The 25,760-nt window shown below is 45.7% G+C and overlaps 1 protein-coding gene and 1 long non-coding RNA gene across 5 annotated transcripts; one reads left to right on the top strand and one right to left on the bottom strand.

The window, feature by feature from the left end:
• Positions 1–593: 593 nt before the first annotated feature.
• Positions 594–3,318, bottom strand: LOC125310289. The gene is made up of 3 exons (XR_007196282.1): positions 3,224–3,318; positions 2,892–2,977; positions 594–766 (listed from the first exon to the last, which is right to left on the bottom strand). It is a non-coding gene; the product is annotated as an uncharacterized LOC125310289 (long non-coding RNA).
• Positions 1,043–24,141, top strand: akr1b1.2 (aldo-keto reductase family 1, member B1 (aldose reductase), tandem duplicate 2). 4 transcript variants are annotated; one of them, XM_048267579.1, is made up of 11 exons: positions 1,043–1,302; positions 1,974–2,141; positions 4,069–4,185; positions 5,043–5,120; positions 10,125–10,247; positions 20,368–20,474; positions 21,676–21,757; positions 22,973–23,056; positions 23,369–23,451; positions 23,597–23,653; positions 23,730–24,141. In XM_048267579.1, exons 1-10 carry the CDS (start codon positions 1,237–1,239, stop codon positions 23,637–23,639), a joined length of 951 nt encoding a protein of 316 aa, XP_048123536.1. In that variant the 5' UTR covers positions 1,043–1,236; the 3' UTR covers positions 23,640–23,653; positions 23,730–24,141. The 4 variants fall into 4 exon arrangements, with proteins under 4 accessions (XP_048123536.1, XP_048123535.1, XP_048123534.1 ...); XM_048267578.1 differs by having other exon boundaries at positions 1,044–1,302; positions 23,597–23,612; positions 23,689–24,141; XM_048267577.1 differs by having other exon boundaries at positions 1,046–1,302; positions 23,597–24,141.
• Positions 24,142–25,760: the final 1,619 nt, after the last annotated feature.

The following is a 25,760-nucleotide window of genomic DNA, read 5'->3' as shown; positions in this document are numbered from 1 at the left end:
CAAGGTAGAATATGTTGCATGAGTTTATGAAAGTCTGATGTATTGCGACATCAGATGCAAGTCACATGTGTAGGACTCATTCTCATTTGTACGTGTCATACCATCAAATAAAAATACAGATCTGCTACCCGATCTGGTAAACTTACATAGTGCTGTTACAGCCGGTAGAGGGCCGCGAAGCGAATGCAGAAGTGCCGTTCACCCTGTTACGAGTTGATGAACCACTGAAACGATTTTGGAAACATTATTTTAAGGTACCAAAAACTCTTTAGTGTTGCTTTACCTCCATTATACCTGCAATCTGTTGCAGTTCCACTAGAAGCGATCACGAGCAAGTGCAAAAACAACGGGGGTCTAGCTAGATGGCTAAGTTTGTCTCTTTCACCTGGTTGTTGTTGAAAAATGGAAGATTTTATTGTAGTTTCTGCAAGCTCAATATGGATTATAGGTCGAAAGTTGAATGAACGAGTACTTATGTCCTTTTTAGAACAAATAAGTGACTTTAAAAAATATAATACTCAAAAGTGTGTATTTTCTTTGCCTCCCCTTTCGAATGCAACATTCAAATTTCTAGAAAAAATATTATATTCCGAGAAAAGTGGATTTTGAGGGGTACAGCTCCATAGACCTCCATTCATCCTGCACTCGCCCTCACGTGGAATCAGAGGAACTGCAACCAGTTCAGAAACAGGAAGTTTCCCGAGAGTGGAAGTTTTCCCCTTATTAGACATTCTCTGGTGGAAGTTCTCCGCTTCTTAGACATTCTCTGGTAGGCACACACAAATAACACACAGGTCGCTACAAAGTCGTTACATAAGTTGGTACACTGTACTTCATTGTGTAGATACACTGGAACAAGCACCCCTTAAAATAAAGTGTTTGTTTGTTATAGTTGCCACCACCAGTTCTGCTAAAATAATGTTCCAGCTAATTATCAGATAATGTTGCTCATCTAGTTTGGCTCTGTAGTGTAGAGATCATATAGTGGGCGTCCTCACTGGAGAAAAGTCATTGAAATCTGCAATGTCATTGGCCTGCCCCTGATAAAAGATGCTCAACAGAACAGACTACTGAAAGGTCGCTATTGCTGGTAACCTAATTTGACCTAAATGCCACATAGGCCAAACCAATCGATCGCAGACACTTCCGAGGCGAGCTAAGTTCCCGACGAGAGCAGACGGCGACCATCCGAGTTTCGTTTTTTAAAGTTCGTTGTTTGGCATCGGTCTTTTAATAATGGCAACTTCAGTTAAGTTGAATACTTGCGCAGAAATGCCCATAGTCGGTCTGGGTACCTGGAAGGTAAGTGTGCAATGTATTGTTAGCCACGCTAACATTAATGTAGTGTATTTGACAGGAGAGAACAGTGATCATTTTAGCATGCTCTTCCTTTCCGAAGTCAACTCATTCAAATGACTTTTCTCACGGTGTCAGTACCGCGTTATGTTCATGTTCACGAGGGAAATACGGTAATAATAGTTGCATGTCGAGGTCCGTGTGGCCGTGTGGCCGCTTCTGTACACTGTAACTCGCATTAGTGGAGTTGCATCGCAGGAGCGTGGAAGACTATTTTAGCCCTGTCGCTATTTTTAATGTCTCCACGGCTTGTGCAATATGTACGATTATCCTGCAACGTTTTCTCCCACAACTAATCACATTAAGTCATGCAAGCTGAAATCATGAAAGGATCCTTTGCAGTATAAGTCCACGGCATGCTATGTTAGTTATGTAACGTTATGCTATGTGAGCGCTCTGTTAAAAATGTACGCAGCGCTCGCAAAGTGTAAATGATGGCTTATATGAGTTAGAGGATACTTAGAGCTCGCGGTACATGTGTATACGATGATTAAGTTACTATGGACTGTGCACGTTATGGTGGCTAAGTAAGAAGTTTGATCAGTTTCCGCGTATGTTGCTAGAATCTGGTGCGTGTTTATGATGGGCGAGTCTTGTGTCTTGTGATGTGCGAGCAGTCTCCCCCAGGTAAAGTCGCGGAGGCGGTCAAGGCTGCTATCGCTGCCGGCTACCGCCATATCGACGGTGCCTATGTCTACCAGAACGAGACGGAGGTCGGTCAGGGGATCCACGCCATGATCAAAGACGGTGTTGTGAAGAGAGAGGATCTCTTCGTCGTCAGCAAGGTGAGGATGGCTGCCAACAGGCATGCTCAAACATGTCCTAAAACAACCCTTAACGTTTGTTTTCAAAACTGTGCAACTCGCCGAGTGGTTAGTGGTGTTCGTTGATTATTAAAATAATATTGGCAGCCAACAAAACGAGTAGTAAAAAAAGTGGCAAGTTCAAAACAAGTCAGAAAAAAAGTCGGAATTTCCCCCTTTTGACAGAACACAATGCTGGATCAATTGAAAATGAAATCAGATGTACAGCAACAGAAGCTTACAGGACTCTAGTTCATCCAAAGAGCTCAAACCAGGAAAAGGCACAGTCTAAAGAGCTAAATACCGAATTTGCAGTCTAAAGAGCCAAAGCTGATTTGAATTGGCAGCAATGCTAAAGGATCAAATTGAATTTTAATGAAATATAGATGCACTACACTGCACATCTTGCAACAGAAGCTTACAGGACGGTTGCAGCAATCTTGCAGTCTAAAGAGCTCAAAGCTTTACAGGACGCGGTTGCAGCAATCTTGCAGTCTAAAGAGCTCAAAGCTTACAGGACGTGTTGCAGCAATCTTGCAGTCTAAAGAGCTCAAAGCTTACAGGAAGGGTTACAGCAATCTTGCAGTCTAAAGAGCTCAAAGAAAACTTCCCTGTATGGCGCAATAAAACAAACCAGTTCAACTGGGGCATTTGGTGTGCTAAAATGTCTACATGCATAGCAATATAGAGTCCATCATGACAGAATACTCAATCCATGGATGAAGATTATACCAGTTTGGCCTGAAGCTCCGTCTTCTGTCCCCCAAAGTGGTTGGGAATATATTCAAGTTGGGCTGTTCTCCTGGCGTTGCTGATATCTGTAGAAAGATGTACAGTAGGCTAAACATAGAGCACAACTACCACATGTATTTACTTGTATATACATGTATATCTGCATGTATTTTAACATGTAGGCCAAATATTTATATATAAAACGTATATAACCATATTAACACAGAAAAGACTGCACAGCAGCTAGCACCATGTTAAGGACACACAGTAGGCCTACAATGAAATTGTAATTGCACTGCTTTGCAATAGTAGGAAGAACCTTCTTCACAAACCTGATAGTGATAGTGCATATGATCCACATGGATCCATTTGCTGGCTGTTCCTCTCTCTGGCCCTGTATGTTTCCCTCTCCATCGCCTTCATGCTCCCCACACCCTCTGGAATTCTCTGTGTCAGAGCCCTGACTTGCATCACATGGCCTCCATCCCTCCACTGACTCTCTCTGGCTCTCCCTCTTCCTGCTCCTTCATTTGTTTCTCACTGCTGTTTCTCTCACTTTTTTGTTCACTGGGGCAAAAACGGACGCTATGTCGTTTCATGATTAGAAGGGAAAAAACGTAGGGGCATGCGTTTCATTGCCTAACCATCCCTCAGGCAGATAGCCTACTGTTGATCACTACTTTACTCAAATGTATTTGTTATCGCAATGCAACTGCCAAGACGGATGAAGTTACGTGGTTAACATCACAACATTGTGTAGAGCAAGGATACTGACATTTGGATATGCTTCGATGAGTTTGCTAAGATATGATAAAGTTTCGAGACCAGACATTTACAAACTCGATTTCATTATCAGTGTGAGGAACAACAGTAACACAGTTGTGCAAAAACAGCAAATCACTTACGAGATGAAATAGTGTTGCTTACCTTCGACTCTTGCAACAGGAGAAATCGTAGCTCCTCTCTCCAAGAGTAGTCTGAGCTCTCACAGGGGTGGCCAGGGAAATGTCTACAGAGGCACGGGCCACCCTAGGCCTCCGTGTAGAATCGCAACTGTGTGTGTGTGTGTGTGGGCTCCTGTAGCTGCTGTCACATAGCCTTGTTGTTGCCCCTGATAGAGGGTTGTAGGTGGTATTATTTGATTGACGGGCGGCTGATTTAAACTCCGCCCCCCCAGCTGTGGTGCACCTTCCATGACAAGGCGGCCGTAAAGGGGGCGTGTCAGAAGACCCTGAGTGACCTGCAGCTGGACCAGCTGGACCTCTACCTGGTGCACTGGCCAATGGGCTTTCAGGTGAGACACACACACACACACACACACACACCTACCTCTACCTGGTGCACTGGCCAATGGGCTTTCAGGTGAGACACACGCGCACACACACACACACATGTGAGTGTGTGTCTGTGTCTCTGTGTGTGTGCATGAGTGTGTGTCTGTCTCTGTGTGTGTGCATGAGTGCGTGTGTGTGTGTCTGTGTGTGCATGAGCGTGTGTCTGTGTCTCTGTGTGTGTGTGCATGAGTGTGTGTCTGTGGGTGCATGAGTGTGTGTCTGTGGGTGCATGAGTGTGTGTGCATGAGTGTGTGTCTGTCTCTCTGTGTGTGTGTCTGTGGGTGCATGAGTGTGTGTCTGTGGGTGCATGAGTGTGTGTGCATGAGTGTGTGTCTGTCTCTCTGTGTGTCTGTCTGTGTGTGCATGAGTGTGTGTCTGTCTCTCTGTGTGTCTAGATTGTGGTCACTGAGCCTGTACTTGGTCAGGATGTGCCTCTGCTTCGTATCTCTGACAGAGATGAGATATTCAGCCAATTTGTGTGTCTCTGTATGTGTGCATGAGTGTGTGTCTCTGTGTGTGTGTGTGTGCATGAGTGTGTGTCTCTCTGTGTGTGTGTGCATGAGTGTGTGTCTGGCGACAATGTAACAATGCCTTGTACCCTTGTAATAGAATTGACATTTAAGTCGCTTTGGAAAAAAACGTCTACTAAATTAATATCTGTGTGTGTGTGTGTGTGTGCCCTTGTCTGTGTGTGTGTGTGCCCTTGTCTGTGTGTGTGTGTGTGTGTGTGCCCTTGTCTGTGTGTGTGTGTGTGTGTGTGCCCTTGTCTGTGTGTGTGTGTGCCCTTGTCTGTGTGTGTGTGTGTGTTCATTCACAGGCTAGCTCTGAAATGATTCCTCTGGGAAGTGATGGATTAACTCTGAATGACGACACCAGCTTTGTTGATACCTGGGAGGTTAGTTCAGCCTGACCAGACAGTTACCACGGTTACCACAATACCGCGTTACTAACACCACACGTAGGGCTGGGACGGTTACCACGGTTACCACAATACCGCGTTACTAACGCCACACATTAGGGCTGGGACGGTTACCACGGTTACCACAATACCGCGTTACTAACGCCACACATTAGGGCTGGGATGGTTACCATGGTTACCACAATACCACAGTCACTAGCGCCACACATTAGGGCTGGGATGGTTACCATGGTTACCACAATAATCAGCGGGTCAAATTACCAATATTAATAGGGCTGGATGTTTAATACGGTTACCACATTACCGCATCACTAACGCCACACATTAGGGCTGTGATGGTTACCACGGCTACCACATTACCGCGGTCTCTAGCTCCACACATTAGGTCTGGGACGGTTACCACATTACCGCGCCACACATTAGGGCTGGGACAGTTACCACGGTTACCACATTACTGCGGTCACTAGCGCCACACATTAGAGCTGGGATGGTTACCACGGTTACCACATCACCGCGGTCACTAACGCCTACTGCGGGTCTGAGCTTGGCACCGTCATCACCGCAAAAAAAATCCCTGTGAAACATTGGCCTGCACATGTGTACACACATCGGCCCTCATTCATGAAACGAACGCTCGGGCTACAACAGGCATACGCTTATTTCCTTGCAAAGCATGGCATTTATCAATCTCACAAAGTTAGGGGATTGAATTCATGGAATATCTTGGACCTAAGTCTTTTTCCTCCATTTGTAGCCTACTTGCCGTAATGTAGCCTGTTATGTTGACACGTGATGGCTTAGGATAGCCTCTCCACATAGCCTCTATCCTCTCCACATATCCTCTCCTTCCACATAGCCTCTATCCTCTCCACATAGCCTCCACATATCCTCTATCCCCTCCACATATCCTCTCCACATAGCCTCTATCCCCTCCATATAGCCTCTATCCTCTCCACATAGCCTCTATCCCCTCCACATATCCTCTATCCTCCACATAGCCTCTATCCTCTCCATATCCTCTCCATATAGCCTCTATCCTCTCCACATAGCCTCTCCACATAGCCTATCCCCTCCATATAGCCTCTATCCTCTCCACATAGCCTCTCCACATAGCCTTTATCCTCTCCACATAGCCTCTATCCTCTCCACATATCCTCTATCCTCTCCACATAGCCTCTATCCTCTCCATAGCCTCTCCACATAGCCTCTATCCTCTCCATAGCCTCTATCCTCTCCACATAGCCTCTATCCTCTCCACATAGTCTCCTCTCCACATATCCTCTCCACATAGCCTCTCCACATAGCCACTATCCCCTCCATATAGCCTCTATCCTCTCCACATATCCTCTATCCTCTCCACATATCCTCTATCCTCTCCACATATCCTCTATCCTCTCCATAGCCTCTATCCTCTCCACATAGCCTCTATCCTCTCCACATAGCCTCTCCTCTCCACCTAGCCTCTCCACATATCCTCTCCACATAGCCTCTCCACATATCCTCTATCCTCTCCACATAGCCTCTATCCTCTCCACATATCCTCCTATCCTCTCCACATAGCCTCTATCCTCTCCACATAGCCTCTCCTCTCCACATAGCCTCTATCCTCTCCACATAGCCTCTCCACATATCCTCTATCCTCTCCACATATCCTCTATCCTCTCCACATAGCCTCTATCCTCTCCACATATCCTCTCCACATAGCCTCTCCATAGCCTCTCCACATAGCCTCTATCCTCTCCATATAGCCTCTATCCTCTCCATATAGCCTCTATCCTCTCCACATAGCCTCTCCACATAGCCTCTATCCTCTCCACATAGCCTCTATCCTCTCCACATAGCCTCTCCACATATCCTCTCCACCATATCCTCTATCCTCTCCACATATCCTCTATCCTCTCCACATCCTCTATCCCTCCACATATCCTCTCCACATATCCTCTCCACATATCCTCTCCACATATCCTCTCCACATAGCCTCTCCTCTCCACATAGCCTCTATCCTCTCCACATATCCTCTCCTCTCCACATAGCCTCTCCTCTCCACATAGCCTCTCCACATATCCTCTATCATCTCCACATAGCCTCTATCCTCTCCACATAGCCTCTATCCTCTCCACATATCCTCTATCCTCTCCACATAGCCTCTCCACATAGCCTCTCCACATATCCTCTATCCTCTCCACATAGCCTCTATCCTCTCCACATAGCCTCTATCCTCCACATAGCCTCTCCACATATCCTCTCCACATAGCCTCTATCCTCTCCACATATCCTCTCCACATATCCTCCTATCCTCACATATCCTCTCCACATATCCTCTCCACATAGCCTCTATCCTCTCCACATATCCTCTATCCTCTCCACATATCCTCTATCCTCTCCACATATCCTCTCCACATAGCCTCTCCACATATCCCCTCCACATAGCCTCTATCCTCTCCACATAGCCTATCCCCTCCATATAGCCTCTATCCTCTCCACATAGCCTCTGTACTCTCCACATAGCCTCTCCACATAGCCTCTATCCTCTCCACATAGCCTCTATCCTCTCCACATAGCTCTATCCTCTCCATAGCCTCTATCCTCTCCATATCCTCTCCACATAGCCTCTATCCTCTCCACATAGCCCCATCCTCCACATAGCCTCTCCACATAGCCTCTATCCTCTCCACATAGCCTCTATCCTCTCCACATAGCCTCTATCCTCTCCACATAGCCTCTCCTCTATGGCTATGTGGAGAGGATAGCCGTAGGCTATGTGGAGGGGATAGACAGGGATGGATTACTGCTACCGGGCCCAAGCCCAGGGGCCCAGGGGGTCAGGGGGCCCTGAAGCCCAAGCCTTTGCATGGAATCATTGCCTCAATATCAACAAATCAGGATGTAGGCTATGAATCTGATTGAATTTAGTATTGGCCATCCCCAAAATGCACCAGAATACAGGAAAGCACATCAAACAAATAAAAAAAATCTGGGCCCTTAATACATCTGGGCCCAGCGGCCCGAGAGTTCATAATCAGCCCCTGAGGATAGAGGCTATGTGGAGGATGAAAACTTTATGAAGAGACAGAAAACTGAATAATGAGAGGAAGGATGAAACTATATTGAAGAGAAGGCTATATGGAGAGATGCAGCTATGTGGGCAGAATAGGCTATGTGGGCCGAATGAAGACTATAATGAAGAGCTATGTGAAGAATTGAAAGGCTATGTGGAAGGATAGTGATTTGGGGCAGCATTGGCCCCTGCTGGTTGCTTTTCGGACTTGTAACGGAGGGTTGCCAGTTCAGAACAACTCCAGTAGGCGGCTGAAGGTGCCTATGAGCAAAAGCACCTAACTGCGGATTGGGATAAAATGCAGAGACCAAATTTCCCTCACAGGATCAAAAGAGTAAATATACTTACTTACTTAGAGGTTATGTGGAGAGGATAGAGGCTAAGTATAAGTATATATACTATTTTGATCCCGTGAGGGAAATTTGGTCTCTGCATTTATCCCAATCCGTGAATTAGTGAAACACACTCAGCACAGTGAACACACAGTGAGGTGAAGCACACACTAATCCCGGCGCAGTGAGCTGCCTGCTACAACAGCTGCACTCGGGGAGCAGTGAGGGGTTAGGTGCCTTGCTCAAGGGCACTTCAGGCATGCCTACTGGTCGGGGTTTGAACCGGCAACCCTCTGGTTACAGGTCTGAAGCGCTAACCAGTAGGCCACGACTGCACCCATGTGGAGAAGCGAGGCTATCAGGGGTGGGCAACTAATTTCCCCAAGGGGCCACATGAAAAACTGGGACTGTTGAGGAGGGCCGGACCCAAAATACCGAACTCAAGTCTGAACTCAATTCTGTTCAATTCTATTCTGTTCTTGTATAACATTAAGTAAATCATATGGTTTTGATTACTACTCGTAAGAACAGATGAAAATGTGAAAATGTGAAAATGCACAAATAGGCTGACACCAGACATAATTTCACTGCATTTCTTACTTCCAGTAACTATATGCATGTGACAATAAACTTCCTTGTATCCTTGTATCCAAAATGATTTTTTAACATTGACGTGTTTTTTTGTCAGTTTTCAGGCTGATAAATAAAAGTAGTACAATATCTATATAATTAGGCTGATGGTACAACATCTATATAATTAGGCTAGGCCATTAAAATGTGCCACCATTCCATCAACACTCAGCAATATTTCATCATTAAATCATTACCATCATTAAATTAACTCTGTGCAGAATTAGACTATGAAAATGTGGAGCAGACAATGTAGACTGTCACTAGTTAGGCTGTTTTTGCTTTAACTTTATACACACAACTGTGATTGGTCAACTCACTCTGTGTGTTGAGCCGGCTGATTCAAGCAACCTGTGGCTAGTTCGCTAACCCAAACCAAAACTACTCGGGGTCGCCAGTTAACCAAAACTACTCAGGGTCGCCAGTTAACCAGAACTACTCAGGGTCGCCAGTTAACCCTAACCCTAACCAGAACTACTCAGGGTCGCCAGTTAACCCTAACCCTAACCAGAACTACTCAGGGTCGCCAGTTAACCCTAACCCTAACCAAAACTACTCAGGGTCGCCAGTTAACCAGAACTACTCAGGGTCGCCAGTTAACCCTAACCCTAACCAGAACTACTCAGGGTCGCCAGTTAACCAAAACTACTCAGGGTCGCCAGCGGATCCAAATTGTTCCGCTCCGGGGGGTTCGTCTAATGTGGACGGAAGGAATCGTGACAAAAGTGTGATACAAACAAATCCAACTTAATGTAGACATGGCCAGACACACACACACACACACACACACACTTTGATGTAAATCTGGTGTTGTTTATGTGTGTGTGTAGGCTATGGAGGAGCTAGTGGACTGTGGACTGGTTAAAGCCATCAGACACACACACACACACACACACACACACACACACACACACACACATACTTTGATGTAAATCTGGTGTTGTTTATGTGTGTGTGTAGGCTATGGAGGAGCTAGTGGACTGTGGACTGGTCAAAGCCATTGGCGTCTCCAACTTCAACCAGCAGCAGATTGAGGCCATCTTGAACAAGCCCGGACTCAAGTACAAGCCTGCCAACAACCAGGTAGCCCCCCCCCCCCCCTTCCCTGCACACACACACACTTACTCACTCAAATACACACACACTTTTAACAAGTTCCAACCAGGTAAGCAAACACACATGCACGCACGCACGCACACACACACACACACACACCAAGGGCGTAGGTTTGGTCTCAGCTTTGGTGGGGACACATCCCCAACTCCTGTTGTCACAATACCAACATTAGTGTTTCAATACCAATACTAAGTGAAGAATCTCAATTTCGATACTTTTGCGATTTTTTTTAAAACTTGATTTGGTTTGTGTGATTTGTGAGATCATTCACATCAGTGGCAATCATAGAATTTGATTGTTATGTTGTTGTGGTATAACATAATGACTGAGCTAGGCTTAAGGCTAACAACAGTAGAATGCAATAGGCACAGTGATGGCTTATGATGCAATACAAGGAACAATCATAGCCAGAATTTTGTTAAAAGCAGACCAAAGGTCAAAGTCTGGTCAATTGTGATAGAAATGCTGTAACTTTAGGCTTAGGCCTACTCATTAAAATTAACAGAGAGCCCACTACCTGTATATTGCAACCAGACTTGGAATTTCACCATTCTGGGGGTAAGGCCACTTGGTCTTCAGTTGGGCATATTTGGTGGGGGGCACAAAGGCCATATGTCAGGGCACCAAGGCCAAAGTTAACTATACAGTAGTAGGCTATAAAAATGATCAAAGTTGTATTTAGCCTATTCACTGCAGTAGACCTGCATGCATCACTGTATGAAACATTACAAAAACATGAAACATGACATATTACATATAACTGTAAATCATCTGATCATCTAATAAAAACAGATATCTAGGCTATATATAAACACAGCTCAGCTTAAAGAAACTCAAATAGCCAAGATGCATGCTTAGCATTTTGTGATCATTAAGGCTACTTTCACAAACACTTAGTCAGCTGTCCTCTGATTTACCAATATCTAGGCGATATTTGTAACATTTATTTTGTATTTGGCCCGTTATGAAGTCATGTGGAACAATTTAAACACACTGTAAAACTTAAAGCCCAAATTTGGAGACATCCATGCATGTTGAAATTGACTGCAAATTCAAAACTGGATTACTCTGGAGCGGCTAACTATACAGGGGACTGCTTTACACCTTTGTGTTTCTGTAAAGGTCTGCTGTTTATCTGATATGTGGTTTTGTCATGTGTTAAAGAAGGGTTAGTGTGAAGTATTCCACCGAGATGAATGGGTAGGAGGAGATCATGGACATAAAACCTTCAGTAGAATGTATGATTAAATTGAATTATATTATTTACTTTTTTCATGAACCGTTCAACACAGCAATTTCGGCTAACATCGTTTAAAAGCTGAGAAAAAGCTCTTTCATGTGATACTTGTGATGTCTGTGTGATGAATAGGCTACTTCCATAAATAGTAGTTCAACTGAGAAGAATGGGTGAATTTGGGCCACTTTCTTTCTTCGCTGTCACTTTCTCCACTCGTAAAAGACTACATTAATTTAGCTGTGAATGCTAAGATTATTTTTGACAGGCCACAGGCTAAATAAAATTATATAGCTATTAGTAGGACACAAAGCAGAATATTGAAGAAAGGGGCACCAAGGCCACGTGGCCTGTAAACCTATGATTTTCAAAGGGGCTTCACGGCCAGCATAAAGACTCTCGGCTGACCATGGCGTGAAATTCTACCCTGATTGCAACCCAAAACTTAGACATGTCAAGATTTCTGAAACATGTAATATGTATTTCAAATACAAAATAGTATTTTGTAATTTTTATTTTATTGGGTTGAAGGAAATGGCTCTGTATTTTGTATCAAAATACTTTATTGGTGTGTGTTTTGTATTTTAAAATACTGCAAAATACTATGTGAAAAACACTAAAAAAGTAGATACTACTTGATGAATAATTGGTGGTAATTAGGCAGCAATGGTTAATGTGAGATGGCTAATGTGAGAACAGCTGTGTTCAGCGACATTCACAGCTTTTCAGTGCGACCTTTGCTGAAGCATCAGCTCTGGTCTGAAGTATAAGTAAAAATACTCTTTTGATCCCGTGAGAAAATTTGGTCTCTGCATTTATCCCAATCTGTGAATTAGTGAAACACACTCAGCACACAGTGAACACACAGTGAGGTGAAGCACACACTAATCCAGTAGCAGTGAGCTGCCTGCTACAACAGTGACTCAGGGAGCAGTGAGGGGGTTAGGTGCCTTGCTCAAGGGAACTTCAGCACAGCGGCGCTCAGGGAGCAGTGAGGGGTTAGGTGCCTTGCTCAAGGGCACTTCAGCACAGGCGGCTCAGGGGAGCAGTGAGGGGGTTAGGTGCCTTGCTCAAGGGAACTTCAGCTGTGGCTCAGGGGGCAGTGAGGGGGTTAGGTGCCTTGCTCAAGGGGCACTTTGGCCGTGCCCTACTGGTCAGGGGGAGCAGTGAGGGGTTAGGTGCCTTGCTCAAGGGCACTTCAGCTGGGCTCAGGGGAGCAGTGAGGGGTGGGGTGCCTTGCTCAAGGAGCACTTCAGCACAGGCCTCAGGGGGAGCAGTGTGAGGGGTGAGGGGTGCCTTGCTCAAGGGCACTTCAGCACAGACTCAGGGGAGCAGTGAGGGGTGAGGTGCCTTGCTCAAGGCCACTTTAGCCGTGCCTACTGGTCAGGGAGCAGTGAGGGGTTAGGTGCCTTGCTCAAGGGCACTTCAGCACAGCGGCGCTCAGGGAGCAGTGAGGGGTTAGGTGCCTTGCTCAAGGGCACTTTAGCCGTGCCTACTGGTCGGGGAGCAGTGAGGGGTTAGGTGCCTTGCTCAAGGGCACTTTAGCTGTGCCTACTGGTCAGGGAGCAGTGAGGGGTTAGGTGCCTTGCTCAAGGGCACTTTTAGCCCGTGCCTACTGGTCAGGGGGAGCAGTGAGGGGGTTAGGTGCCTTGCTCAAGGGCACTTTGGCCGTGCCTACTGGTCAGGGGAGCAGTGTGAGGGGTGGGGTGCCTTGCTCAAGGGGAGCAGTGAGGGGTTAGGTGCCTTGCTCAAGGGGAGCAGTGAGGGGTTAGGTGCCTTGCTCAAGGGGGCAGTGAGGGGTTAAGGTGCCTACTGGTCAGGGGGGAGCAGTGAGGGGTTAGGTGCCTTGCTCAAGGGAGCAGTGAGGGGTGAGGTGCCTTGCTCAAAGGGGAGCAGTGAGGGGTTAGGTGCCTTGCTCAAGGGGGAGCAGTGAGGGGGTGAGTGCCTTGCTCAAGGGGGAGCAGTGAGGGGTTAGGTGCAGCAGTGAGGGGTTAGGTGCAGCAGTGAGGGGTTAGGTGCAGCAGTGAGGGGTTAGGTGCTCAAGGGGAGCAGTGAGGGGTGAGGTGCTCAAGGGGAGCAGTGAGGGGTGAGGTGCTCAAGGGGAGCAGTGAGGGGTTAGGTGCTCAAGGGGAGCAGTGAGGGGTGAGGTGCAGCAGTGAGGGGTGAGGGGTTAGGTGCTCAAGGGGAGCAGTGAGGGGTTAGGTGCTCAAGGGGAGCAGTGAGGGGTGAGGTGCAGCAGTGAGGGGGTGAGGGTTAGGTGCTCAAGGGGAGCAGTGAGGGGTGAGGTGCCTTGCTCAAGGGGAGCAGTGAGGGGTTAGGTGCCTTGCTCAAGGGGAGCAGTGAGGGGTTAGGTGCCTTGCTCAAGGGGAGCAGTGAGGGGTTAGGTGCCTTGCTCAAGGGGAGCAGTGAGGGGTTAGGTGCCTTGCTCAAAGGGAGCAGTGGGGTTAGAGTGCCTACTGGTCAGGGGAGCAGTGAGGGGTTAGGTGCCTTGCTCAAGGGGGGTGAGGGGTGAGGTGCCTTGCTCAAGGGGAGCAGTGAGGGGTTAGGTGCCTTGCTCAAGGGGAGCAGTGAGGGGTGAGGTGCCTTGCTCAAGGGGAGCAGTGAGGGGTGAGGTGCCTTGCTCAAGGGGAGCAGTGAGGGGTGAGGTGCCTTGCTCAGGGGAGCAGTGAGGGGTTAGGTGCCTTGCTCAAGGGGAGCAGTGAGGGGTGAGGTGCCTTGCTCAAGGGGAGCAGTGAGGGGTTAGGTGCCTTGCTCAAGGGGAGCAGTGAGGGGTTAGGTGCAGCAGTGAGGGGTTAGGTGCAGCAGTGAGGGGTTAGGTGCAGCAGTGAGGGGGTGAGGGTGCTCAAGGGGAGCAGTGAGGGTGAGGTGCTCAAGGGAGCAGTGAGGGGTGAGGTGCTCAAGGGGAGCAGTGAGGGGGGGGTTCAAGGGGTGCAGTGAGGGGTTAGGTGCTCAAGGGGAGCAGTGAGGGGTGAGGTGCTCAAGGGGAGCAGTGAGGGGTTAGGTGCTCAAGGGGAGCAGTGAGGGGTGAGGTGCAGCAGTGAGGGGTGAGGGGTTAGGTGCTCAAGGGGAGCAGTGAGGGGGTTAGGTGCTCAAGGGGGCAGCAGTGAGGGGTGAGGGTTGGTGCAGTGAGGAGCAGTGAGGGGTGAGGTGCTCAAAAGGGAGCAGTGAGGGGGTTAGGGTGCTCAAAGGGGACCAGTGAGGGTTAGGTGCCTTGCAGCAGTGAGGGGTGAGGGTGCAGCAGTGAGGGGTTAGGTGCCTTGCTCAAGGGGAGCAGTGAGGGGGTTAGGTGCAGCTGAGGGGGGTGCAGCAGTGAGGGGGTTAGGGCAGCAGTGAGGGGCTCAAGGGGAGCAGTGAGGGGTGAGGTGCTCAAGGGGAGCAGTGAGGGGTGAGGTGCAGCAGTGAGGGGTGAGGTGCAGCAGTGAGGGGTGAGGGGTTAGGTGCTCAAGGGGAGCAGTGAGGGGTTAGGTGCTCAAGGGGAGCAGTGAGGGGTGAGGTGCAGCAGTGAGGGGTGAGGTGCAGCAGTGAGGGGTGAGGGGTTAGGTGCTCAAGGGCACTTCACTTCACTTCACTTCAGCCGCGCCTACTGATCGGGGTTTGAACCTGCAACCCTCCAGTCACAAGTCCGAAGCGCTAACCAGTAGGCCACGGCTGCCCTGAAGCACTGAAGTCGTACGCAAGTAAAGATGAGCAAGGTTACCTGTGCAAGTTCACATAAGGACACCGACAGTCTAGTGCAGGGGTCGGCAACCTGCGGCTCCGGAGCCGCATGCGGCTCTTTGATCCCTCTGATGCAGCTCAGCTTTTGAAAATAATTAATGAGTATTTAATTAAAATGTACTTTATTTTAGTTCGTTCATTTTCAAAATGTAATATTGTAAGTCTATCTGAGTAATTTAGCCTATATAACTTCCCTCCATTTCAGTCACGAGAACACTTTAATTGTTATTGTTGATGTGTGCGCTTGCTGTAGGCTAGATAAGGAAAATGTCAAAAAGGAAACGTCAGCGACCACAGCTTGCGAGCGCGAACACAAGGCTGAAATGGGAAAGTTTCCATCCGAAGACTGATTCTGAAAACGCAAAATGAACTGCCCGTTATCGCACACTGCAGTGAGTTAGTATTGCTGTGTTGACCCTGTTCGCACACTGCAATGAGTTAGTATTGCTGTGTTGACCCTGTTCGCACACTGCAGTGAGTTAGTATTGCTGTGTTGACCCTGTTCAGTTCCACTTGCATGCAAATGAAAAATATAAAGACAAACCTGCGCTCACGTTTGGGGGCCATTCCGCGCAGGCTGTCACATCCATAACGCCAACACAATGCCATGGTAGGCTATTTAGTTGCCGTTATGAATGTGACAGTTTTGCGTGGAGTTGCCCTTAAATGGTGACAGCCTCAATTCTTGCATGACACTTTACCTCACTGAATATGAGCCAGCCAGACTCCAAGGCCATCACCAAATCTAATCTCTGGTAGGCCTAATGTTCAATTTCGCCAATGACATGTCAACGAAAATTGAGTGTTGTGTTGTTAACTATGATGTTACTTTGCATACCAAAGGACACTGGAAAAATAGGGGGTGGTGTTTAGCATGGGAAGCCTACTTCTGTCATTCCACTTTACATTTCAAGTTACTTGCACATTAAAACTAGTAGAAAATGTAGGCTATTTAAAAATCTTCTGTTGAATGAAAGTAACTGTACGTTAAATATCCAAACTTTTTCTTGTAACCGTCTTTATGTGGCTCTTCTGAGATTAACAAAAGTAGCTGGCGACCCTGAGTAGTATGGGTTAACTGGTATTTAAAGTATTTCCCATATTGTAGCCTATTAGGGTTAACTGGTATTTAAAGTATCTCCATATTGTAGCCTATTAGGGTTAACTGGTATTTAAAGTATTTCCCATATTGTAGCCTATTAGGGTTAACTGGTATTTAAAGTATCTCCATATTGTAGCCTATTAGGGTTAACTGGTATTTAAAGTATCTCCATATTGTAGCCTATTAGGGTTAACTGGTATTTAAAGTATTTCCCATATTGTAGCCTATTAGGGTTAACTGGTATTTAAAGTATCTCCATATTGTAGCCTAAGGGTTAACTGGTAAAGTATTTCCCATATTGTAGCCTGTTACGGTTAACTGGTATTTCAAGTATTTTATATTAGCTTGCTAAATAAACAACTGCAAAAATTAAACTTGGAGAATGGATGTCTCTCCGCAGAAACACCGCTGTTACATTAGATGCGCACTCAATCACAATTCAACGCAGGAAAAAAGCAACGACTGGTAGTAACGAAGGTAAATGGGATTAAAGCAATTTTGCAAATGTGGGGATGGCACACAACTTGGCCAAAAACATTTTGTATGCACTTGCGATGATGGTTTAATTAATGTGAATCTGTATGCACATGCGGTGATAGCTTAATGAATGTGAATCTGTATGCACTTGCGGTGATGGCCTATAATGTGAATCGTGGACTATAACCAAAGAAAGTAAAGGAGATTTGCACCAAATAAAGGCTGTGTTGTGGGTTGTGTTTCTACAACATGTTGGCACCAAACTTCATTTCTGTCAGAAACCAAGTAGGCTAAGCAGCGGTGTGTGTGTGAGAGAGAGAGAGTGTGTGTGTGTGTGTGTGTGTGTGTGTGTGTGTGTGTGTGTGTGTGTTTTCTTCATCATCAAGGTGAACTGCAACGTGCATGTTCAAGCAGTGACATGTGGTTTAATGCCACACACTCACACATTCACACACACACACGTGGTTTAATGGCTGCGGACGGCATGTGGTTTATTGCCTGCGGACGGCCTGCCCCCACTGCAAAAACAAATCTAGAGGAAACAAGATTGTGAGTAATCCTCAGTCACTCAGGGGGCTCTAGTATGACACACACAAACACACACTCACACGCACAAACACACACTCACACACACACATACACACACACACACACACACACACACACACAGTCTGACCAGTCACAAGTGGGGCTCTTGGAGGGGCACGGGGGATGGCAGTAGCTTAGCTGTGGTGCTTGAAGGTGGCGGCGGCCATGTTGGCTCTACAGCACTGTGGTGCTTGGAGGTGGCGGTGGCCATGTTGGCTCAAACCCAAACTGTGTGTGAGTAGGTGAATGTAAGGCATGAAATTGTAGAAGCGCTTTGAATGCTTGGAGTAGAAAAGGGTGATATAAACACACACACACACCACAACACCTCACAGAGCACACACACACACACACACATTGAATGCTTGGAGGAGTAGAAAAGGGCGATATAAATACAGTCTATTTACCATTACCATTATGCCAGGCTGTACCTCTGATATCACACACTCAAACACACACACACGCATTTAAACACACCCTCAAGCACACACACACACGCATTTAAACACACCCTCAAAGCACACACACACACACACACATTTAAACACGCATGCTTATCTTTGACTGTGTGCTGGTAAGGATATAACTCTGTTATCACACACGCACACACACATTTAAACACGCATGCTCATCTCTGGTGAGGGTAGAACTCTGGTTTCTTAATGTGGTTGGACATCCAGACCTCAGACTCCAGGGTGACATGCTGGGGACACACTACAGGGTGTGTATGTGTCTGTGTGTGTGTGTGTGTCTGTGTGTGTGTCAGGAAATGCTACTAGTTCTGGGAAGTTCTTAGAAGGCCACAAGCCACACCCCTGAGGGCAATAAGGGCCTTTCAGCCAATCACACTGGCAAGACGTGACTTCTATATTTTGTGTGTGTGTGTGTGTGTGTGTGTGTGTTGTAGCGGACCGCTAATTATTAAAAAAATAATATAAAAAATATATTTGTATTTAACCAGTATTCTCTGGGCTTATCCAACCGTGTTTGCTTAGTAATAAGGGTGTTAAGCCTACCTGAACGCTAATAAACCTACCTGCATGGTTCGATTACGAGGGGCATTGGGGGGGACCGACCCCCCCTAGATGAGACTTGGGCCCTCCCATAAGGGATGAAAATAATAGTTTGGGGGGTACTGAAAAAATGTAATAAAATGTAATGTTCTCCAGTATTGCATGCAAATGCAGCACTGCCATCACATACCTAGAATTCAGGATCTAATCTAATGAAATATGATTTTCAAACCCTCACCCCCATTGGGCTGTACCATTTCTCTGGTACGTTCAGACTGTGTTCTTTGCTATGATATAATACTGATGAATTAAAACAAATGCACAGTGTAGGCTGCAAAAGCCTGATACGAATGGGTTAACAAGCGGTGGCCAACTGGCCTTACATGTGTCTAATATTTCACTGCCTTTGTAACATAGTGATGGCCAACCTTAGAAAAACATTGAGTAGCAAGATCGCTATGGTTTAACCGGAGGTCTCCCTTCCACTCAGCGGCCACGACCATCGCTGCTGCTTAGCTTAAAAATCAGGCCTACAATCACACGCCATATGAGTTCCATAGATATACTGACACAGGAGAGGTTTAATGAGGCGATTTATCATTTTGTGCAATTTCATTCTTAATGTCTAAATAAATGAAGGAATTTGCACTAATATTCAGGGAATTTCGCATGTAGATTAGTGGTTCTCATCCTTTTTTAAGCAAATGCCCATACACCCATAATTGCAACGTTACCTGCAGTTAGTTTGAAACGCTACGTGAACATATAATAATCAATTGGGCCTGAAATGTCTTTCCTCGTTGCCATTATTAGAGATCAGCCTTTCTTAAAAGCGTATTCCTGCACAAACGTTTTGTGATATAACAGGCGCACAATGCACTAGGCTGCATTATATGAAATGCCCTACGCTAAACAACGTGAAGATATTTGTTTTCCAACCGTGAACAAGTCTTTTTTTTTTGCTTGATGTTTGGTAGGCTTAGGCTATCCAAAAAAAACGAATCAAATGAACCAAAGGCTGGCCTTGTATAGGCTAGGTGAACTTAAGCTGTATGTTTGCCATTTTCCGTGCTATTGGTCTGTATGCATTTCCATGTTTGCATTGCACTATTTTTTGACTGTGGCACGCAATTTTACGCACGGTGCGCACCTTGAAACAGTGTTTACCCAAATTCAACCCTTCCCATAACATGTAGGTATATTGTGCTTGCTAGTATGATTAGTTTCTTTTAATTTGTCCACCAGCCAGCCATGGTCATATGACCTACCGGTATATTTCGAAGGAAAATTGACTGTGAACCACAAGTGTGAAATCATGTGTGTAAGCCTATGTAAAATGGAGAGTGACGTCACCAATCGAAACAGATGTACCCCCGAAGCTCACGGTATAATTCGAACACTGCCTACCTGAACGCTAATAAGCCTACCTAAACGCTAATAAGCCTACCTGAACCCTAATTAGCCTACCTGAACCCTAATTAGCCTACCTGAACGCTAATAAGCCTACCTGAACGCTAATTAGCCTAGCCTAATTAGCCTAACGTCAGGTCAGGTGCATACGGAAGCTATATTGGAGAGAGTGGTCGTCGAGGGCGTGTGAGATGTGGCCGGAGCATTGAGAAAAACTCTACTCCACACACACACACACACACACACAAAGCTATTCACACAATGAGATTAGTTACCCATTACCCCCCTTACTAAGACATTACCCCTCCCCCTTACTAAGACATTACCCATCCCCCTTACTAAGACATTACCCCTCCCCAGATTGAGTGTCATCCGTACTTGACCCAGGAAAAGAGCATGCATGCATGTACACACACACACACACACACACACATATACACACACACACACACATACAAACCAACCACACACACCCACACACCTACATGCGCACACACACACACACACACGCACACACATGACTGTCTTCCTCTGTCCACTCCCCAGATTGAGTGCCATCCGTACCTGACCCAGGAGAAGCTGATCAGCTACTGCCACTCAAAAGGCATCAGTGTGACGGCCTACAGTCCTCTGGGCTCACCAGACAGACCATGGTGAGACACACACACACACACACACACACACACACACCAGACAGACCATGGTGAGATCCACAAGCACAATAAATGAATTATTAATAATTAATTAAGTAATTATTACTTACATTGTTATTAGAAATTGAAATGAAACGAAAATGAAATGGCGCAACGCACAACACAGAAAATTATTATTTACAATTAATTACAAAAAAATAAAGCTTAATCATAGGCCACATCTCACCTGTGAGCTAAACTATTGCTACATAGAATGTCTAAACTATAGACTTCTCTTTCATGTCATTACACTGTATTGGTGCTGTACAAGTCGAATTGAATGCTTGTCACTTTAAGACTGTGATGAGGTTTTAGGCTAACTTAGTAGCGTTGTTGTGCATTGTGCATAAAGAAATGTGGATGAAATTAATTATGTTTTCCATGTCATTTGTTAAAATAAATGCTCAAAAGCCTAACAACTCAATGAAAATCTATCTTGGACTTTAGGAGATAAGTGTCTTGTAATGATAATTTGTATTATTTTGGTGAGCTCTACATGAATTACAAATAACTGTCTCCAGATGTAAATAGTTGCTTGTGGGTAATGTAGTTCATGGTGTGTGTGCTTGTGGGTGATGTAGTTCATGGTGTGTGTGCTTGTGGGTGATGTAGTTCATGGTGTGTGTGCTTGTGGGAGATTTAGTTCATGGTGTGTGTGCTTGTGGGGGATGTAGTTCATGGTGTGTGTGTGCTTGTGGGTGATGTAGTTCATAGTGTGTGTGCTTGTGGGTGATGTAGTTCATGGTGTGTGTGCTTGTGGGTAATGTAGTTCATGGTGTGTGTGTGCTTGTGGGTAATGTAGTTCATGGTGTGTGTGCTTGTGGGTAATGTAGTTCATGGTGTGTGTGCTGATGGGTGATGTAGTTCATGGTGTGTGTGCTTGTGGGAGATTTAGTTCATGGTGTGTGTGCTTGTGGGTGATGTAGTTCATGGTGTGTGTGTGCTTGTGGGTGATGTAGTTCATAGTGTGTGTGCTTGTGGGTGATTTAGTTCATGGTGTGTGTGCTTGTGGGTGATGTAGTTCATGGTGTGTGTGCTTGTGGGTAATGTAGTTCATGGTGTGTGTGCTTGTGGGTAATGTAGTTCATGGTGTGTGTGCTGATGGGTGATGTAGTTCATGGTGTGTGTGCTGATGGGTGATGTAGTTCATGGTGTGTTTCAGGGCAAAGCCAGATGATCCTTCCCTGCTTGAAGACCCAAATATCAAAGCCATCGCTCAGAAGCACAACAAAACCTCGGCCCAGGTAGGATCCGAATCAGAAGCAGAAATGGCCTTTAATTTACTTGATGTTCTGTAAATGTACATGTACTACCTGATACAAGAGTATACACTATATACTCTTGTACTACCTACAAGAGTATAGTGCTGGGCGGTATGACCAAAAATGTATATCACGGTATTTTTTTAAATTCTTACGGTTTCACGGTATATGACGGTATTTTTTTCCCCAATGCATAATCAGATGTTCAGCATTTCCTACAGGTTGAGAGAGGAATTGCTGCAGTACATTGACTAAGGATGGTCTATTTTACTGTCATGATGTAGAATAACTCCACACTAGTGGTAATGCAGTTTTGCATGGCCCCAGAAAATGATGCTGTTTACAAAGAGCCACTCATGATTCTAATGAAGAATCTAATCAGAATGCAAAGACAATTGCAGTCAAAATACAGAACTTTTGCTGTGCAAATTTCAAATTATATAAAACCAATACAAAAAGTTGTGCAACTTGCAATAATTATACTTTTTTGGAAATTATACAATTTTAAATAAAACCTCTCTGCTAATATGCTTACTCTGTCAAATAGGCCTATCATAAACATGCCTTATTGTTATTGTGTGGTTTACATGACGTTAGTGGTAGGCTAATGTTAACTTCATGTGGATGTCTTGTTAGCCTGCCATGAGCTTCGGTTCGGTTCGCTAATTACATTAACTAATTACATTAACATTAACAAAAAAGTTCGTTTTGGTGCACTGATGACAGTCAGGATCATTTCTAACTAGCCAGCTAGTATTGCTCAGTGCATGTCTATAACATGCTTTACTTGCTACCTGGATAATTTCAGCGAATATTCTTAAGGTGAGATGAATGATGAGAACATTAAACTTCACTGTACCGGTGGGTTGCTAACTAATCCACATCACCTACTAGCCAGCTAGTTACAACTGTTGAACAATCTCAATAGAATTTTCGCGGACGGTGAAATCCCTTTCAATGCAGTATCCCTTAACGTTTTTCCTTAACTAAAGAAACAATTTAAGGTATTCTGTGCAACACCCGCGTGCAGCGTTCCAAACGTTGTGTAATCAAATACACCGGTATGGCGGTATATTAAAAATTCATATCATAACGAAAATAGACGGTGTGAACCGGTATACCGCCCAGCACTACAAGAGTATACACTACAAGAGTGAGTGTGTGTGTGTGTGTGGTGTGTGTGTGATCACTCTCCAGGTTCTGATCCGGTTCCAAATCCAGAGGAACGTCATCGTCATTCCCAAGTCCATCACTCCTCAGCGCATCCAGGAGAACTTTCAGGTGTGTGTGTGTGTCTAGAGCTCACACACACACACACACACACACATACACATACATGCACGCACCCACACACATGCGCACACACATGCACATACACACACACGCACACACACACCATAGATGCACACTCACACACATACCATACCATACACACAAGTCTGAGAGCAAACTAACCTCTGACTCATGTTGTGTGGTGTGTGTGTGTGTGTGTTTGTTTGTATAAGTCCGTTTGTATGTATATGTGTATGTATAAGTGTGTTTGTGTGTGTGTGTGTGTGTGTGTGTGTGTGTGTGTGTGTGTTTTCTCTACAGGTCTTTGATTTTAAGTTGAGTGATGAGGAGATGAACACCATTCTTGGCTTCAACAGAAGCTTCCGGGCCTGTCCCATGCAGTGGTAAGACACACACACACACACACACACACACACACACACACACACACACACACACACACACACACACACACACACACACACACACACTCTCGTTCTTCCTCTTGCTCTGGAGGTGTGTGTGTGAGCTCTGTTCTCCTCCCTGCAGGGCAGCCAAGCACAAGGATTACCCCTTCAACGCCGAGTACTGATGACCTCAGCACACCACTCCTCTTCAGCTGCTCTGATTGGCCAGACAAGGATTACCCCTTCAACGCCGAGTACTGATGACCTCAGCACACCACTCCTCTTCAGCTGCTCTGATTGGCCAGACTCTACTCTCCGCTGCTCTGATTCGCCAGGCTCTACTCTCCGCTGCTCTGTGATTGGTTGTTTAGTGTGTGTGCTCTATCTCCGCCTTGTGCCTCAGAATCCTACACACACACACACACACACACGCACACACACACATACACACGCACACACCCACACATACATACGCACGCACGCACACACACATCACATACACACACTGTGGGTGTGCGGGCTGGATTTAGGGTAGTTTAGAGGAACTCTCACTACTCCCACCTCAGCATGGACGCCATGATGGATGCGCACACACACACAATCACACACTCACACCGTATCCTAACCACACACACACACACACACACACACACACAAACTCACACCGTATCCTAACCACACACACACACAAACTCACACCGTATCCTAACCACACACACACACACACACACACAAAACTCACACCGTATCCTAACCACACACACACACACACACACACGAACTCACACCGTATCCTAACCACACCACACACACACACACACGAACTCACACCGTATCCTAACCACACACACACACACACACACAAACTCACACCGTATCCTAACCACACACACACACACATGAACTCACACCGTATCCTAACCACACACACACACATGAACTCACACCGTAGCCTAACCACACACACACACACACGAACTCAGTCGCGTTTAGTCTCAAGCACTTCAGGTTTGGTTTATAGGGAACTGAAATTGTCATGTTTAGATTGGGGCGCATGATTGATGTTGATCTTAGTTCCTAAGGGAACTAAAACGCTGAGTCATGTTTAGGTCAAGATGTGGAGTTCAGATCATCACATGTTCAAAAGCATGTGATGCTGTTGCCACAGAAACTGATTGATGTGTTGTCACTCCATCTGTGTGTGTGTGTGTGTGTGTGTGTGTGTGTGTTGTTGGTTTACTCTAAGCTTGTGTGTAACCTGTCTGTAGCCTTATTTCTGACACAAGTGTCTGCATGTGTGTGTCTGATCACATGTGTGTGTCTGTGTGTGTGTGTGTCTTTGTGATCACGTGTGTGTGTCTGTGATCACGTGTGTGTCTGTGTGTGTGTTTCTTTGTGATCGTGTGTGTGTGTGTCTTTGTGATCGTGTGTGTGTGTGTGTGTGTCTGTGTGTGTGTCTTCAGCCTGACTGTGATTTCTGAAGCACTCCATGTGGTTGGCAGTGTTCTCCAGACTGCTGGATTTAAAATGTTACTTTTCTAATGCTCTTAGTTACTGTTTAAATCCAAGTTTACATTAAAGTTAGTACATTAATACATTAGTCTTTGCTTCGCCATGACTGAGTCTGTTTCTCTCTGGCTGTGTGTGTGTGTGTGTGTGTGTGTGTGTGTGATTAATCTAAGCAACACATCATGACGGAGCTTTATGAAGGAGAGCACTCGTTACCCTTTCAGAAATCACACAGTGACGTAGGATTCTTCTAGAATTCTACTGCCCTTCATTCTGTTCTACTGTTCTATTCTCACTGTTCTATTTTTATTCTTTTATGCTTTTTATTTTGATTGTTATATGTTAAGTATGTTGTACTTTGACAGCAAAGATTAACCAGAGTCAAATTCCTTGTTTGTTTACGCAAACCTGGCCAATAAAGCTGATTCTGATTCTTCTGGAAGGCTTTATTGGACATCAGAGAGAAAAACACACTTGTCTTCAGAGGAGTTCGAGAAAAACATCTCACACACACACATAAACTCTTCAGTGTGTAGGAGACTCCGTAGATCTCACACATACACACACATATATATATACACTCTTCAGTGTGTAGGAGACTCCTTAGATTACACACACACACACATATACACTCTTCAGTGTGTAGGAGACTCTGTAGATCACACACACACATATACACTCTTCACATCATGTGAAGTGTGTTTGTGTGTCAAGTTTATTTATATAGCGCATTTCATACACAGAGGTCATTCAATGTGCTTTTACATAAACACAAGCAAACAGGAATAGCTGATCAT

Source organism: Alosa alosa, chromosome 17, assembly GCF_017589495.1.
Source record: "Alosa alosa isolate M-15738 ecotype Scorff River chromosome 17, AALO_Geno_1.1, whole genome shotgun sequence".
NCBI classification, from domain to species: Eukaryota; Metazoa; Chordata; class Actinopteri; order Clupeiformes; family Clupeidae; genus Alosa; species Alosa alosa.
The sequence above is the reverse complement of the archived record's forward strand: the minus strand, read 5'-3'. Positions and strand labels throughout refer to the sequence as shown.